This window comes from Lutra lutra, chromosome X (assembly GCF_902655055.1).
Source record: "Lutra lutra chromosome X, mLutLut1.2, whole genome shotgun sequence".
Lineage (NCBI taxonomy): Eukaryota > Metazoa > Chordata > Mammalia > Carnivora > Mustelidae > Lutra > Lutra lutra.
The window spans coordinates 23,812,836-23,830,506 of NC_062296.1; the positions used below are offsets into that span (position 1 = coordinate 23,812,836).

Here is a 17,671-nt window from a genome sequence, read left to right on the forward strand (position 1 = left end):
AATAAATGGTGCTGAGACAACTACTAAGAAAAAAAAAAAAAAAACCCTTAGGTTTTCAATTTCTAGCATATTCCAAAAAAAAGATAAAAATACTCCAACTGATTAATAAGTTCTGTGTAAGAAAACCTCAAACACAAATAGAAGAAAATATAGGTGACAGATCTCAAGACAGGAAAGGACTTCTTAGACATAAAAGCAAGGAAAGAAACCGCAGTAGGAAAAATAATGATAAATAGGTCCTCATAAAAATTTCAAAATTCTTTTTGGTGTTCGTCTAAGCTTATAGGCCATCCAACATCTAACCATTTGGAGATATCAAAATCTGCACTGTCTGATATGGTAGCTAATAATGACATGTGATTATTTCATTTTAACTTAAATAACATTTAAAAATCTGTTTTTTCGGGTGCCTGTGTGACTTAGTTAAGCGTCCAACTCTTGGTTTCCTCTCAGGTCATGATCTCAGGATCATGAGATCAAGGCCCATGTCCAGCTCAGTGCTCAGTGGGGATTCTGCTTGAGATTCTCTCTCCCTCTCCATCTGTCCCTCCCCCTCACACTCACTTTCTTTCTCTCCCTCCCTCTAAAATAAATAGATCTTTAAAAATTCAGTTTCTGGGCTCCACTAGGCACATCTCAAGGGCTCAATAACCACATGAGCCTAGTGACTACTTACTAGCCCAGATCTAAAGCATTCCTGTCACTGGGAAAAAATTTTATTGGATGGTACTGATCTAAATGTTTGACCCAAATGTGTACCTTTCAGCCAGACATTGCATATGGAGTGTACCCAATTTTCCATTCCTTCATTACTACTTTGTGCCAAGTATTGTGCTTGGCTTTAGGGATCAAATGACAAGAAAAGTTTCTGCCTGCATGGAGCTTATGGTCTAGGAAGGGAGAAAAATATTAAATAAGAAACAACATAAATAGCTACATATTTACAACTGTAAAGAGTGTTATAAAATTTTTAGAGTGCTGTAAACATGTATAGGGGGACCTAACCAAGTCTACATGGTAACGCAGGCCTCACCTGAGTGAGGGGCAGAATGCTTCAGGCCAAGGAAACAGCATGTACAAACGCCCTGCAGTGGAAATGTGCTAGGCTCTTCTAGGAGGTGAAAGGCAAGTCATTTTGACTGGTATGTGGGCCAAAGAAAGATTGGTAGGAGCTGAGAATATGAAAGTGGGCATTAGCCAGGTCATACCAGATCATACAGAGCAGTGTGAAGTTCATATGATCTTCAGTTATCAAATAAAGATTACATTTTATTCACTCTAGTTATAGAGGGAGGCAAGTGGTTTCTGATACTATGGAACGATTGTTAAGGAGGTTAAAAAGATGTGGAATAAGAGTGTTTAATCAGAGCAACCATTTTACCCCTGATCTTTTAAGTATTTGTCATATGTTTCCCAAGCTTCTCTTATACAAACTCTTCTAGTGGTCTATATTCATATCCATTGGTAAAATCAATAAGTTAATTGCCTAAAAGAGGATGATCTTCCAGGAATCATTCTTCATAACAAGTCATCATTCATTAAGAACAATAGCTATTTGCAAGCCTGTTTTATGATATAGTGTTTCTAGATCTAGAAATCAGCACCATGGGTGAATTATGAACACATAAGCTCATGGATCAATAAGCCTCATGTTTTGAATGTCACCAGCATGCTGCAGTGTTTAATAAATAGGAAAACGAAATAGAAGGAGCAATGAATTGGTAACATTTGTTCTGTTTAAGGGCCAGACACCCTCTCCACATTTACTTTTAAGATTTGGCTGGGACAAAAGACCTGGCATCACAAAGCGTAGTCTTAATTATTCTCTTCTGACCATAGCCCCCTCGTTTCCAAACAATCCATTTATTAAAGGATCATCACTTAGCTATGAGCGCTTAAACTGCCAAGTAATGCCAGATACAAAACTGGGAAATCTACACTCTGTAACTCACCTAAGCACTCCATGACTAGATCAGTCACATTATCTATCAACTAAAGCTAGTTATACTTGACATCTGCCTACCTTGCAGTGGTGAAAATTAATGAGCTAGTATTTGAAATACAGTAATTTAAAGAGGCAATAAATGTGTGGTATCAGTAAAGAATCTACTTATAACTTGTGTTTTTTGACACATTAGTTAAATGCTTATTAATCTCTAGGTAAATTTACAAATGTCATAAAAGTAGGATTTTTTTTTAATTTTTTTATTTTTTCAGCATAACAGTATTCATTATTTTTGCACCACACCCAGTGCTCCATGCAATCTGTGCCCTCTACAATACCCACCACCTGGTGCCCCCAACCTCCCACCCCCCACCCCTTCAAAATTCTCAGATCGTTTTTCAGAGTCCATAGTCTCTCATGGTTCACCTCCCCTTCCAATTTCCCTCAACTCCCTTCTCCTCTCCATCTCCCCTTGTCCTCCATGCTATTTGTTATGCTCCACAAATAAGTGAAACCATATGATAATTGACTCTCTCTGCTTGACTTATTTCACTCAGCAAAAAGTAGGATTTTTAAGACAACCATTTATTCATTCAATACATGTTTATTGAATGCTTCCTTTGAGCCTGGTGCTCTTCTAGGGCAAAAATAGCAATAAATAAAAACAACTACATCTTTGCTTCCATGGAGCTTACATTCTAATCATGAGAGGCCGACAATAAACCAAAATTTGAAAAGAACTAGTATGATAGAAGATGCTAAGTGTGATGAAGAAATTTTTTTAAAAGCAGGGAAGAGTGAAGAGTGTGGGACAGGGATGCAATTTTAAATAAGGTGGTCATAGAAAGCCTCCCTGAGAAGATGGCCTTTGGACTTCAAAGAAATGAAGGGTGATCCATGTTGATATTGGAGAAAAAACATTCCAGGCATAGGAATAATGGGGAAGGAGGTTATGGGATAATAGGAGGTAAGGTCAGAATAGTGAGAGAGAGAGACAGTGAAGAGCCAGACTATGGGGAAGTTAAGTCATTGTCAGGACATGGGCCTCTACTCTGAGTGATTTGAGAAGCCATTGATGGCGTCTGAGGACCAGAGGACATGAACATTAGTGGCATATAAACAATTTACTCTCCTGACCCAGAAGAAGTCAATTGTATGAGGTGATAGCAGTAACAGTGATTTGAGCGGGTCAAATTCTGAGTGAACTTGAGCGTCTCTCTTTTTCTTCTTAGTAATACAGCAAAACGCTGGGGTGAAAGTCAGCCTGGATAGATGAAAAATCAAGCGAATTATAGACTATTTCCCAAGGAAATACAGTCCTATTACCTTCTATGCATGTAACAGCAACAACTAAGCAAATAGGAATGCCTGGTACGGGAGCCTGCTTTGGTAAAAATGTATGAATGATTTATAATTAGCCTATTTTTATGGGTTTCTAAAATGCCTGAGAAGATTTTGTTTAACTGAGTCATTGGAATGATCAGCCCTTCGATTTCTTTTTCACTATTAATTTTCTTGGCAGACCCTCTATTCTGTAGATGCTGAAAAGGTTAAGCTTCAATCCAGCCCCTGTCCAAATGATAACAAACTGTGAATTTGTGAAATTCAATGGATAAAGATTTACTGTAGCATTACTGTGTCTATTTAGAGCCACACAGGATCCTATCTGTCTGACAACCTAACCAAGCAAAATTCACAAAAGGAACACATTCAAACGAACTGACTATGCTACATGGCAGCTAATTGCCCTCTGGCCGCTAATAAGGCACCATCAATGGAAGTGGGTCTGAACATTTTTAGCAGCCACTGCACACCATTGGCACCTACCCTTAGGACTCTAGCCCTAGACTCTTTGAAGTCTATACAGTGTAGCACTTGGTTAATGGCAAACTCTTTAGGATTATTATAGCATGTGATCCTTTCAACAGCTCTGTGGGAGAGGCATTTTTATAATCCCCATCTTGGAGGTGAGGAAGTTGAGAATCCAAGAGATGAAATTATTCATCCAGGATCATTTAGATTGTGAGCGTCAAAGTAAGACGAGACTCGTAGTCTGGTTCTTTGACCTTAAGCGCTGTGTGTATTCTAAATCCCTACATTAGTCAGGTACTTGGAAGTCTTACAGCCTCATTCATACTCGCTTAGATGATGTTGCTGATCATGTAGATTTGTAGTCAGAATGCGGGCTGTTGATATGACTCTCAATTTCTCCCAACTGTGCAGCCACATTTCGCCTCCCCTCCTTTATATGTAAATGAAGATGAGAATGTCTACTTAACAGGGTTGTAGGAATTAGTTGAAATTGTAGATATGGAAGTACCTTGGGCCACACCTGGCATATTAACTGATTATACATGTTTCCAAATCCTTTTGGTTACCCTATCGTGAACTAACTGTCCGTCTCTATCAAGATGGTAATATAGATGTTGTCCCTAAAAAGATATATATTTACAAATTCATTTTAAGGATTAGAAAAATATGGGTTTTCCCTCTATCATTCATATTCCTTTGTCTGATCATTCTTTCATCTAAAGGCATCCATCTAGTAAGTAAAAGTTTAGTAGTAAATTACTTGAGCATATATGAAAGAACCAGTGTCCTTGATCTTTATCGACCCCACTCGAGCCTACCGGCATTGCCCCTAACAGGTTGGCAAAGCTGGGAATGATGCATGCAGTGTTTAGTCCTTCAGGATAATTTAACCTCCTCCTCTTTTGCTGGCTTTTATTTTTATTCCTTTTAAAAATGAACAGGCCCTAAAAGTAAAATCAGTGAACATTTGATACGTTCCTATCTGATACCCCGAGCCTGGCTGTCAGGAGGGTGCCACAACTGCCACTTTAGAACAATAAAAGAGCTGGTAATAGTACCCCCCACCAAAAAGAAAGAAAGAAACCCACACATGCAGTGTGACTCTCATTTGCACTTCTTTGTATCAGTCTAGACATACTGTATAGAGTGTTAGCCAATGTGATAATTGGTACGTAGATCTTTGCCCATGGATTGGGCTTACCTATGAATTCTAATTTGGGGGTTGCATACCATTATTGGGCTGCCTGCCTGCAGCCTTTCTAGATTCAACAGAAGTCTCGCTGTTCTCTCAGAAAACAGAGGTCTTAGAGGGTCAGCCCTTTATAATAGGCAATTATTAAATATGAAGCATTAGCTTAGAATTTATAGCCCATAACTAGATGAGAATGTGAGTCCCAGTTTTGAATTGGCTCTGTGTTTGGTTTTAGAATTCAGTTTTGAAGACCATTTGCTGTTTCTATTTATTTAAACTTGGTTTCTTTTCAAAACTAAGTTCAAATTGTGTGGCTGACAGGTTGAAACCTGCAAATGCCCGATCCAGTGATCACTAGTCCATTTGTTACCAGTTGAAAGATAAGGGCGACTGCCCATTTGAAAAAGGAGTTTTTCCTTGTGCGGAATGTTATGCACCAGTCCCAGACATCAGAGAACTCTTTTAATCAGCCCGATATTTTTGCCAGCTTTTCAGTGCATCCAGATGTTTAATTAGCAGAGTAAAGAGATAATGTGCTAATAGGAGACTGACAACAACGTACGGGAGAGAGAGGTGGTGGTGGTATCTAAAATCTATAGAAAATCTGTTAATATGATTTGCTGAATGAGGGGAGAAAGGAGAGCAGAAGGGAACTTCTTACTGGAATGCACCCACACTTAAAAGCTAGTCATCAGTTAGAAAGAAATATGTCTAGAGAACAGTAGAAATCGGGGCAAAAATACACTGAACAAACAGGGAAGGCAAGAAAGCAACAAACTGCATTTTAAATCAAAGTAGTGTCTATGGCACAGGGAATTTGAAAGGACCTCATGTGGGGAAAAGTATTTCCTGGGTGCCCTAGGGCTACTGTTCCAAACGTCTTCTCTCTGGGTGTCCCTGGCTTTCACTGCCCCCCAGCTGTAACACGCCACCTCCAGCTCCCTGGGAGCAGCCATGTCAGGGAGAGAGAGCAAGCCAAAGAGCAGCGGGAAGCCAGGGGCTGGTAACTTGCAGCAGCCCTAAGGATCCAGTCATCCATCTGAACCTCTCTGTTCCGCAGCCAGCCAAGAAGATTAGCTTCTTTATATTTACCCTTGTTAAACATCTAAATTTGAGCCACTTGTCTGCTCTAAGGACCTTCGAAGGACTTTATTTATTTGTCTGTTTGTTTGTTTGTTTATTTTGCTCATTGGATGTGAATGGAGTGTCCATAAGCTCAGTTAATCACTCCCATCCCTTCTCTTTGCACAGTAGTCTCCTGTAACACTGCACTTTTAACTAGTGTAAGAGTCAGCTGTTTGTACACCTATTTTCCTACTCAGCCCCGAGCTCCCAAAAGCAGGAAAAGAGTCTTTTTATCTCTTTACTTCCTCAGTCACCTAACACAGTGTTTTGCGACTATTAGATTCTCGACGTAACCCTTCCTCCTGCAACCCCTGTGCCCCTCGTCAATTCCTCTACCAAAGAATGAAGCCTGTATGTGATTGTTTTTATTGTTACAACCATGGATTCAGGAGTGTGTGGAGTAACCAGTGAAGGACTAGGAAATGAAAGAGAGCAACTCGTCACATTCATATACCTAAGATTTATTAGTACTTTCATCAAATAACTGCTGTTAGGATCAAGTAAGCTCTAGTTACTTCTACAAATTCAAAAAAAAAAAAAAAAGTTCTGAAACATTAGTGTGCTTCAGAATCATCCAGAATAACCCAGATTAAGTCTGCATAATCCTGGGCTTGGAAAAAAATCTGATTTAATAGGTGGGGCTCAAGAATATGCATATTTAATAAGCTCCCCAGATAATCGACTGCACATTTGAGAATCACTGCCCTCCTCCAGTCACTTTTTCACTGTGAGAATACCAACCTCTGTTTTGAGAATCACCAGTAGGGATGCCTGGGTGGCTCAGTCGGTTAAGTGTCTGCGTTAGGCCAGGTCATGATCTCAGGGTCCTGGGATTGAATCCCACATTGGGCTCCCTGCTCAGTGGAAAGCCTGCTTCTCCCTCTGCCTGCTGCTCCCCCTGCTTGTGTTCTCTCTCTCTCTCTCTCTCTCTCTGTCAAATAAGTAAATAAAATCTTAGGGAAAAAAAGAAGAACCACTAGACAAGAATATTAGGAGATGTTTTAAAAAATACAAATTCAAGTTGGCAAGCATTTGTTAATTGTCTACTCATAAATGTACCTGGTGTGAGAAATTCAAAAAGAATTAGAAGAATCATTGCTATCCTGGAGGAATTTTCTTGCTGAAGAAGAAGGAAATTTCTATAGAGGGTGACACTTCATGGTATACTGTATCCAAATATAAACAATGTGGGATAGCCCACAAAATCTCAAGAATTCAGGGAAGAAAGATTTGTGAGCAAAATAGTTTGTGCCATCTAAACTCAGAGTAAGTTTTCATGAGAAACATGAATTTAATAGATTCTAAATTCAAAACATGCACAGTTACCTTTGTCTGTATTCTAGATTGTTCTCCATTTATGCATATTTTAAATAATGTTGTTTCTCTTGAAGCTAAATTTAAAAAAAATTTTTTTTTCAGATGGTTTGACGGACTGTGTGGACCCTGATTGTTGTCAACAAAGCAACTGTTACATAAGTCCTCTCTGTCAGGGCTCACCAGATCCTCTTGACCTCATTCAGCAAAGCCAACCCCTCTTCTCTCAGCATACCTCAAGACTCTTCTATGATCGAATTAAATTCCTCATTGGCAAAGACAGTACTCACGTCATTCCTCCAGAGATCTCATTTGACAGCAGGTATATATGTATTTATTTTATCCTTAATAAACAGTGGTTATGTTTTTCCTTAACTATGAAAGGAAGATACCTTCTAAAGACCAGGCTACTTTCCATTCCACACAGTACATATTGATTTCTCTTTTAGGCTTCTCTGGAATGCCCAAGACCTTAACTATCAGTTAAGAGAGAGAAGTAATTTCTTGAGATTCTTTATCATACAGGATAAATACGTGGGTGTGGGTGTGTGTATACAGTTGACCCTTGAAAAACAGGTTTGAATTGCATAGATCCACTTGTATGTGGATTTGTTACAGTACAGTACTGTAAATATATTTTCCTAATGATTTTCTTGATAACATTTTTTCTCTAGCTTACTTTATTATAAGAATATTGTATACAATACATATAACATCATATAACATGCAAAATATGCATTAATCAGCTGTTTCTGTTATCAGTAAGGCTTTCTGGTCAACACTAAGCTATTAGTAGTAAAGTTTTTAAGGAATCAAAAGCTATATGTGGATTTTTAACTGCGTGAGGAGATTGGCACCTCTAACCCCTGTGTTGTTCAAGGGTCAGCTGTGTACACACACACACACACACACACACACACACTCATGATGTGTATTATTTGTAGTAAAGTATGGGTGGGACTTTAAATGACAAAAACAGAATGGAATTGTAATTTGCCAATTTATTACTTAGCTTCTGGATATATCCCTTGAAAAACCTTGAATTTCAAAAGCTAAATTTTGATGTAAAATGTTTCTATACGGAAGAATTGGGTGAATTTGACATGCTAATGTGATATGCAATATTTGTGAAAATCTGTCTTCCAGCGGTACCTGGGTGGCTTAGTCGGTTAAGCGTCTGACTCTTGATTTCAGCTCAGGTCATGATCTTGGGGTAATGGGATCTGTGTGGGGCTCCCTGCTCTGCATGGTGTCTGTGTGGCATTCTCTCTCCCTCTACCCCTCTTCCCGCTCATGCTTGCTCTTGCTCTCTCTAAAATAAAGAAATAAAATATTTTTAAATGAAAGGCTGTCTTTTAGAAAAGCTGAGATGCATGAATTGTCACTAAAGCCCTAACAACAAAGCCCAGCCTAGTATGTAAAGAAATATTTAAAATTAACTTCCTTATTTGAAGTGTAATCACATAAACTTCTCATTGTTATCCTCTGCTTCATCTTCCACAATGATATAGTTTACTAATTAACACTAGACATAAATAAGTCACTGAAGTCAACATTTCTAGTCTCTTAAAAATGTCCTCCTTTGTTCATTCCACAAACAGATGTTTCACTACTTTCTAGACTTACAAATGGGAATTCAAAAAATCATGCAAAGTATCTGTCCAGAAGCCCCTGTCTATCCACCACTTTGTTGCATGCTGGTGGGTGTGATCAGTCCCCAAAAGAAAACTCAGTCAAGAATTTATATTAACATAAAAAATTTTATATTAATATGAGTGACAGTCTAAAAAAATGACAACCCCATTTGTACCTATACAAAGTAGAAAAGGAAAAATACCAGATGTGCATGGAAATGTAAAATATTCAGCATCCTTTCCACAGACTGTATACAAGAACTGATACTGAAATTTAAAACTTCCTCGTTGTTTTTTTTTTTTAAATTATTGGGCAGTTGTGATCTTTTATGTGTCTGACAGAACCCAAAACCCAAATGTCAGCACTTCACCAGAAAGGCCTGTTCCGCTAGGGGATCTGGTGGAAGTTTGAGTTCTCCCAAGAGACTCAGTCATCCACATTCTGAAATGTTTCTCCCAGCGTAGTAACAACTCTGGGATAAGTTTCAGAGGGGCTGTAGTCAAAGTCATTATTTAGATAGTGGAGACTTAGGGATTATACAACAGAGGGCCAAAAGGAACAAAAGGCAGTCATTACCCCCATTCTCCTATTTAAGGTAGAGGGAATCATCTCTCTGCAGCTTTGTCCCTGCTCAGAGAAAATGAGTCCAAACAACAACAACAAAAGAAACAAGTGGAAGAAATAACAACCCCCATGACATGAAGGTCTGTTAAATTACTCTGTGAACTCAGGTGAAGGGAGAGGCCCAAGAGCAGCAGGAGACAAGTCGTGATCCAGAGCAGGACGGCATCAGAGCCATGAACTTTGCAAAGCCAAGAGAGACTTGCACCCCTACAGTTCAGCTTCAGGGCAAAGGAACCAATTACGTGTGTTAGCTAAGGCCCTTCTCCTTCTCCTGGTTTGATTGAGTTGTCCTCATTCCTTTGTAAAATGCTCCACGGTATCATTTGGCTCTGCCGGTCACATTTGAATTCAGAACGACGGGTCCCCTTTATCCAGTGGTTTCATCTATTAGAGACCTATGGAATAGGTCAGAAAAGGTGCAGGCTTTTTCCAAAGGATAGAGTTGAGGACAAGCGATCTCATTCTTCCTCCCCTAAAAGATCAACACCTGCAGTGTCACTCTGGGTAAAATCAATCTGACCCTGATCCCATATAAATAATAACAATTACAAGCTCTTACATCTAAATAGTACCTTTTCATTTGCAAAGCCCTCAGACATGCCTAATTTCATTTTATCTTCACAGTATGCCTGTGAAGTGGGGGTTTGTATTCATGTACTTTATATAAGAGGAAACAGGTTCAGAGAGATCCAGTAACTTGCCCAATGTCACACAGCTACCAAGATTGTAGCATTGCAACTCATGTAACCTTTCTGTTACACCACAGCTGCCCCATTTCAACTTGTCCTTAAATAAACCTGGTGACTTAGATCTAATTTCTGCTGGAGAATTTACATCTGGATCAACACACACACACACAAGTGGTGTTTAAAAATCCAGCTCCATTTAATGCATTTCAGTGGCCTTATTTCCAAACTACAAACCAGTGCTAATGAACTTCTTGTTGGTAGAAGAACACAATTGAATGATGGCTAAAATGGGCCCTTTGCTCTATGTAAATTGTTCTTGAGCATTTATTGTGTGTCAGGTCTCCTACTGAGCATTTACATGGACTATCTCACTTAATCCTTACCAAACTCTACGTGGTAGACACTAGTATTATGCCTACTTTCCAGGTGAGGAAACCAGGACCAAGGTGCCAAGTAAGTGACTTGCCCACGGTCATAACCCTCGAGTGTCAGAGCCAGGATTTGAACCCAGGCAGACTGGTACTGGGAGCTTGGCCTCTGAACCACTATGCCAAGCCCCTTTGGCTATTTAGAAGGCTGGGCTAGCTAACTCTGAAAAGACTTACAGCCTTTAGACGTCCCTGGCTGTGGAGTTGCACTCTTCAGACAGATCTAGAACATTGCTGTGCCAAAATCAGGTGACCCACTCTGCTTTTTTGCTTTTGTCACATAACTGAGATCTAGCTGGATAAGCAGATGAAGAGAACATTGTCAAGGAGCTCATTTGCCTGCTGGCAAAGTGTGACCCCACAGATGACTCGCTGCTGAGTGTTGCCACCATCAGAAGCTTTTAGAGCTAAAGACAGTGGCACGCAGGTGACTAATTATTGCAAGGACACACAAAGGTTAAATATCTGTTCATCCTTGTGCATCCAAGTGAGACTAGCTTTTTGTTGTCTCAAGTTTGCTACTCTGGCATGTGAGAGCCCATAAAATGGGTACCTCCCGTGCCCCATGAGAGCACAATGTCTCTGTGAGGGTGTAACCTGCATGCAGTCACATCTCTAGCAAGCCCACCCCAGCTACTGGTTTTTTTCCCAAGTACATTTTACCCGGTAGCCTGAGTTTCTTTCACTTTTTTCGATCTGCTCCAAACATGACTACAAGTAAACCACAGATTATACGTGCTCTGTATGACTTATTACTTTTTAATAATGTAAATAGGTGAACAGAAGCATTATTGATCTTCGGTGTCTAAGCATTTAATCACTATTAATAATGTAAAAGGTTTTTATAAATATGTAAAAACAAGAGTACATTAAACTAAACGACAGCAGTAATTTGCAAAGCCAGACATTTCACTCGCCATCACTAATGGAGAAGTGCATTTAAAAAACAAAATCCTACCAGGGTTAGTGCAACCGCTGACAGCAAGGTCTGGCCAAACTCATTTGTCTGTTTTGTAGCCCTGAGAGGCTGAACCCACATCAATCCATGTCAGGCATCTACATCAGAGGTTGCTTCATATCAGCCCACAGATGTATTTTTTCGGCCCAACATTTCGAAATTAGAAGATCTCATATAAAAACTGAAATGTGTTCCTTCCTTATGAAATTTACAAAGCGGGGCATCTCTGCACCCACGGGCGTAGCGTAGGCGCTGTGGAGCTGAGGGCCACTGCCTGTCTGGATGGGCTATGACATGTCACTCTAGCTCCCCCTTCGCTGTTCCCCTTATTCCTGACTCACTTCCCTCTCTTTCACTGGCTTGCCTGGCCCTGCTGGTATTTGGTTTGTTACCTCAGGACCACACAGCTTCTGTAGCCTTCCTTGGAAAGACCTCAAGTGTTTGGTTTTTTCTTTCCAATCTCTTTCCCTGAGGGTCCTTAATACTTAAACTTATCATTTTACTTAATCTGGTGCCTTTACTACCTCGGTTTAAAAAGAGAGAAAAAGTGACTGGACATGAACTGGAAATCACAGTAATGCAATATTTCCACCCTTACTAGAGTACCTGCGTTTACCTTGTGAAGAGTTGGCATCCACTCTGCCTCATACCTTAGGCTCCCTTGAGGCAGTGGATTTTAACCTCAGGTAGCACAGTTCACCAACCATGACATCAGCTAATCCAGGGCCCCCTGTAGTAGAAGCAAAATGTCCACTTTCTATGAGAAGGGTGTGTCTGTTGAGAGGCATTTGACTATTATGTTTATCACTTAGAAATTTTAAGAACAATTCAGATATCTAAGAATTTACAACAGTGCTGCTGGGTGGAGTTATGGCATCTTCTTTTACCCACTCCAGTTGGAATGCCTACCCTTAACTGAGAAGTTCTAGAGTGGCGACCAAACTTAATACAGCATTAAGCACATAACAGCACTGTTAACAGGCCACAAAGTAAAGTAGTTTAACACAATGGTAGGTTCTTCCACTTTCTATGAAATTGCTGTATTTCAATTTCTTGCTCTACTCTGGGATATACCCAGAATTAGCTCTGGATTGTCCTAATTGCTGAATCTTAAGTTCTGTGAGGACAAAGACCAAGTCTGATTTGTTCCTTGTTTTGATTATCTGTTGCTGTGTAGAAAACTACTTTCAAACATAATGGATTAAAATAAATTTTATTATTATATTTCATGATTCTGTGGGTCAGAGATTCACACAGAGCATGGCCAGGATGCCTTGTCTTTTCTCCATGATGGTTGGGCTCTCAGCTAGGATATCTCAAATAGAGATATCCTATTTGTGTGGTCCCGATATCCTGGGGGCTGGAACAGCTGTACAGCAACCAAGAATCTCTCTTTCTACATACAACCTTTCTACTTGGGCTTCATATTGGCATGGAAGGCAGCCTTGTATATGGTGGCTCAGGGCTCCAAAAGGGAGCATTCCAAGAGACAAAAAAATAGAAGATGCCAGTCTCTTAAGGCCCATGTCCAGAAATTTTAACAGTGTCACTTATGTTACATACTGTTAGTTTAAGCAGTCACAGAGCTTGCCCAGATTCAAAGTGGGGGAGACACAGATTCCCCCCTCTTGATGAGAGAAGTATCAAAGAATTTGTGGCCACCTTTAATCTACCATACCACCGTACCCTCAGATTCTAACACAGCACCTAGCAAAAAGCAAGTCAACAATGAGTGAGTGATTTAGTTGTGGTAATATTGAAGTGCTCTTCTCATATTTGCTCATGAAAAACTCATTTTTGTTGCCTAGAACACACAGATGATATTAGGACCTCAAATAAGTTAATTCCCAAACATAGAACCAGCCTAAAGGTAAGATTACTATTCTCCAAATAGCACAGGAACAAATTCATAAAAGATGAAGTGATTATCTAACAGTAGCAAAGTAATTACTTTTTTTTTTTACCCTATGAACCATTCCACCACTGTAAGAGCCTACTCATAATTGACATCATTTATAACTTTGTATAAGCATCAATAATCCTCTCTGCCTTCAGTGGGCTAGATAATCAAAATTTAGAACCAAGAAAAAATTAGAAAATAAGGAGCAATATCAAGAAGCCAGTGTGAAGGCTGCTATTAACTGGCTTACTTTGGTATGTATCATTATTCCATCTCATGAGAAAAACAAAGAGAAGTGCCCAGGACAGATTGAGGTACTCCAGTGCCTTGAGCGTGGCATTCTTGGCAAACTCTACTTACACAGGCCTTTCCCCGCTCCTTTACTACACCCCACTCAATAATAAAACCTTGATTCATGCTCCTGATTATTCATGATACCTGGTAACAGCCGTAATTACTTATCATAACTTGTTTAATAAAACATGCTTTTCTGTGCTGAGTTGAGCTGGGAATTTATACCATTTGAAATCCTGTGAATGGCAAAATGAGTTACTGAATCAAGAGGGAGGTTAAGAGGGGGAAGTTTGCAGGAAGATGGGTCATTGATACAGAAATGGCTGATCTTGAATAGAGAATAGGACTTAAGAATACCAAACTTGAAAGAAACTACTGGTTTTTGAAATTTGTATATTATTGAAATACTAGTACTTGCAGAGTAACCAAGGACTTTAAATTCTTCTAGAAGAGATAAATTCTTCTGCTGTCCCTAGTGTAGTATAATATCCTGATGTCAGCTCATGTTTTGAAAAGTTACAAGGATTGGTATTCACTCATTTGAGTACCCACTGTGTGCCAGGAACTGTGTGAACGAAAGGAAACAAAAGAAACAAACATTTATTCACAGAACTCCCCTTATAGTCTAATGGTAGAGGCAGTAAAACATCAAGTAAATGCAAAAATAATTAAATTAATTACATATTGCAATAAGTTCTGCAGGTTATGAAATATCAGGTTTTTGAGGGAGCCTGGAGTTCATCAACTCTGGGGTCTCAAATTCAACTACTTTGAACCTAAGTGGTTGTAAGACAAGAGGTATTCTAAGAAATGAGACAAAGTCATTAAACAATGACAGAAGTGAGACTGACCTGGAAGTTTTCAGCAGTCGCTCAGAGATGGTACTTATGAACTTAGGTGAGCATGAAGAGCTGCTAAAATTGACACAAACAGGATACTATTGATGACTTGCAAGGAAAACACAAAGCTTATTTGAACCGTAAGCAACTTAACTATTTGCAAGAAGTTCCATCCTTTGAAAGGTGGAGCTGTAAGTAATTTTTTTCTACAATTTAAAATGTTTGTATTAAACAGATGAATTCAATGGGTAAAAAAATCAATCACCAAAAAATTCTCATTTACCACAATGAAAAAATTCCCATTAACAACACTTTGGCATCATTTATAATGATGGATCGTACAGTTTCAAGATAATCCTCATTGAGAAAGATTAATCATTTCACTCGTGAGATCAATGACCATTACAATGTTTACTTGGTTCATTTATCCATGTGATGATGGGCACTGTCCTAGGCTCTGAGCTAAAGCAGATGAAGGGCCTTCCCCATACAGTCCAGTGAGGAAGAGTGATAATAAATGAAAAAAGGTACATATCAGGTAGGTATAAGTACTTTCAAGAGATACAAAGAAAGGTTAGGGACAGAGAGTAACCATTTTAGACCAAGTGGTCCAGGAAAGTCTCTCTGGAAAAATGACACTTGAGCAGAGACTTCATGGCATTCATCTATATCTCAGATGACCTGGGCCCTTATACAACAGAATGTCACACAAGCCAAGTCCTGGCAGAGACTTTTAAGGACCCACTAATCAAGATTCTGTGACATTATGTGAAAAGGTAAAACAAACTTTTCTCAAGGAATTACTATACACTGGTTACTGTACTAGGTTTTCCTGATAAGGCAATGGGGTGCCTGTCCTCTAGGAGTACATTGAGAAAATTTGAATACTTCGGACAAACTGAATAGCCTCTAGAAAGAGAAATGAGCAACAGCCCTAGACTGTTGAGTCATGAAAAAAAAAAAAAGCAGATCTTCATCAATTAGTGTTGAACCCAAACTGGATTAAATATATAGAAACCACTTGCTGATTTGGAAGTAGGAAGAAGAAGAGGCAAGAAAAGCTTACATTTTAGAATATTTATTAAGGAAATCCAATGTTATTATGGTATTCAAGCATTCATGGAAGTAACACACAGTTGAGTCTACACACAGGTAACCCCCAGAAGGTCTGTAACATTATCATTTGTGATTTTGCTAAGGTACAAATTTGAATCCATATGTTTTTTGTTTAACTTTCTCATGCATCTGTTGGTTAAGAACCTCCAAGTCTACTTGCTAATGGCAGGTTTTTGTGTAGTTTTAGTCTAGGAACATGAAAAACATTATACCAGATACACAGCTAGGGGTTGATAAACACACAATGCAACAATTAGTGAATAACTTGAATACCTTAAGGACTGGGGGAAGCTCTTTCTACAGCATCAGCATCCGCAAACCTGTCTCTTATTCACTTTTTTTTCTGAAGGGAGCCACTGCCCATGATCTGCCCACATTTGCAAAAGGAGTCCCAGGTGTGGTTTGACTCCACCACAGTTCCCTGTGATTCTATTTGTCTTACCATGTTACTTGTCCTGAGCAACCTCCTTTGCTTATCACTTCTGCAGTTGTTGTCCTAAGTGGGAAGGAAGATTGTTGGTACTTGCTAATAAAGCACTTTGATCTCATTTATATGAAAGGTGTTACGCATGTGAAGATGGGATCTCCCGATTTTTCAGACAACTCTTTCGTCTGATGCTAAAGTTTAAAAAACACATTATATTGGGCGCCTGGGTGGCTCAGTGGGTTAAGCCGCTGCCTTCGGCTCAGGTCATGATCTCAGGGTCCTGGGATCGAGTCCCACATCGGGCTCTCTGCTCAGCAAGAAGCCTGCTTCCCTCTCTCTCTCTCTCTCTCTGCCTTCCTCTCCGTCTACTTGTGATCTCTCTCTGTCAAATAAATAAATAAAATATTTTAAAAAAAAATTAAAAAAATAAAAAAAAACACATTATAAAAATTACAAAGTGCTAACGGTTCCAAGATTTATAGTGCTGACTAGCTCCTGAAATCAGCAGTCAACACCTACAGGTACCAAAAAGAAAGAACTTGTGACTTTCACTTCCTTGCAAATGTTCCTGGGCAAGGAAGAATAAAAAGAAATCAGAGCACAGATCTTCAAAAGACTGTTCAGTTGATTATCTGTGGTATTTTGAAACTCAAATGCTCTGAGATGCTTAATAGCTGTGATCAGTGATACCAGGAGCTGTCTGTCTACAGCTTATCTCAGTATGGATAGGTATTTTCTAATATTTTATCCATCTTACTGCTCCATTAAGAAATTCAAAAGGCTCAAATCCTTATGACTTACTTCTTAGCCATACTATTTGCTTGCCGTGTCTCTAGCTGGTTCTATCATCTCAGTTTGTCCCGAGAGAGGGTAGAGTAAATGCAAGTTTGGGGAGGAGGAATGAATGACAGGGGATAGCTCATCTCCACTACACACCCTGCACATAGAAAGTACTCAGCAGTTCATCAATGTCCACAGGAACTGATGTCCTATGGATAGCAAAAGCACCGTCCTTGTAGGTGAGCTCCAACTTTCTTTTCCTTTGTAGCCGCATTTTAAGAAAGATCCGCAGTATAGCTCAGAATCCAGGTCAAAGGGCCTCCATCACTCCACCACTTTCTAGCTGTGTTATCTTGAGCAATTTTTGTATTTTTTTAACCTCTCTGGATCTGTTTCCTTATTTTTAAAACAGGGCTAATGAATATTAAATGAAATAAGATGATACGGATATTAAATGAAATAAGAAAAATACTCAGCGTAGTACCTGACCCACAATAAGTGCTTCATAAATATTTTATTGACACACATTTGTCTATATATTTGTATACACTATATATATTTAATAAAAACTGGGGTACATAGAGAATGTAATT

At 39.3% G+C, this 17,671-nt stretch overlaps 1 protein-coding gene across 6 annotated transcripts in view; it reads left to right on the forward strand.

Annotated features, from left to right (window-relative positions):
- TENM1 (teneurin transmembrane protein 1) overlaps positions 1 to 17,671 on the forward strand; it is a 785,443-nt gene that overhangs the window by 615,375 nt on the left and 152,397 nt on the right. For all 6 annotated transcript variants that reach the window (XM_047716031.1, XM_047716030.1, XM_047716033.1 and 3 more), the window contains one exon: positions 7,494 to 7,710. In XM_047716031.1, the coding sequence (XP_047571987.1) occupies positions 7,494 to 7,710 (217 nt within the window). The remainder of the gene's footprint in view (positions 1 to 7,493; positions 7,711 to 17,671) is intronic.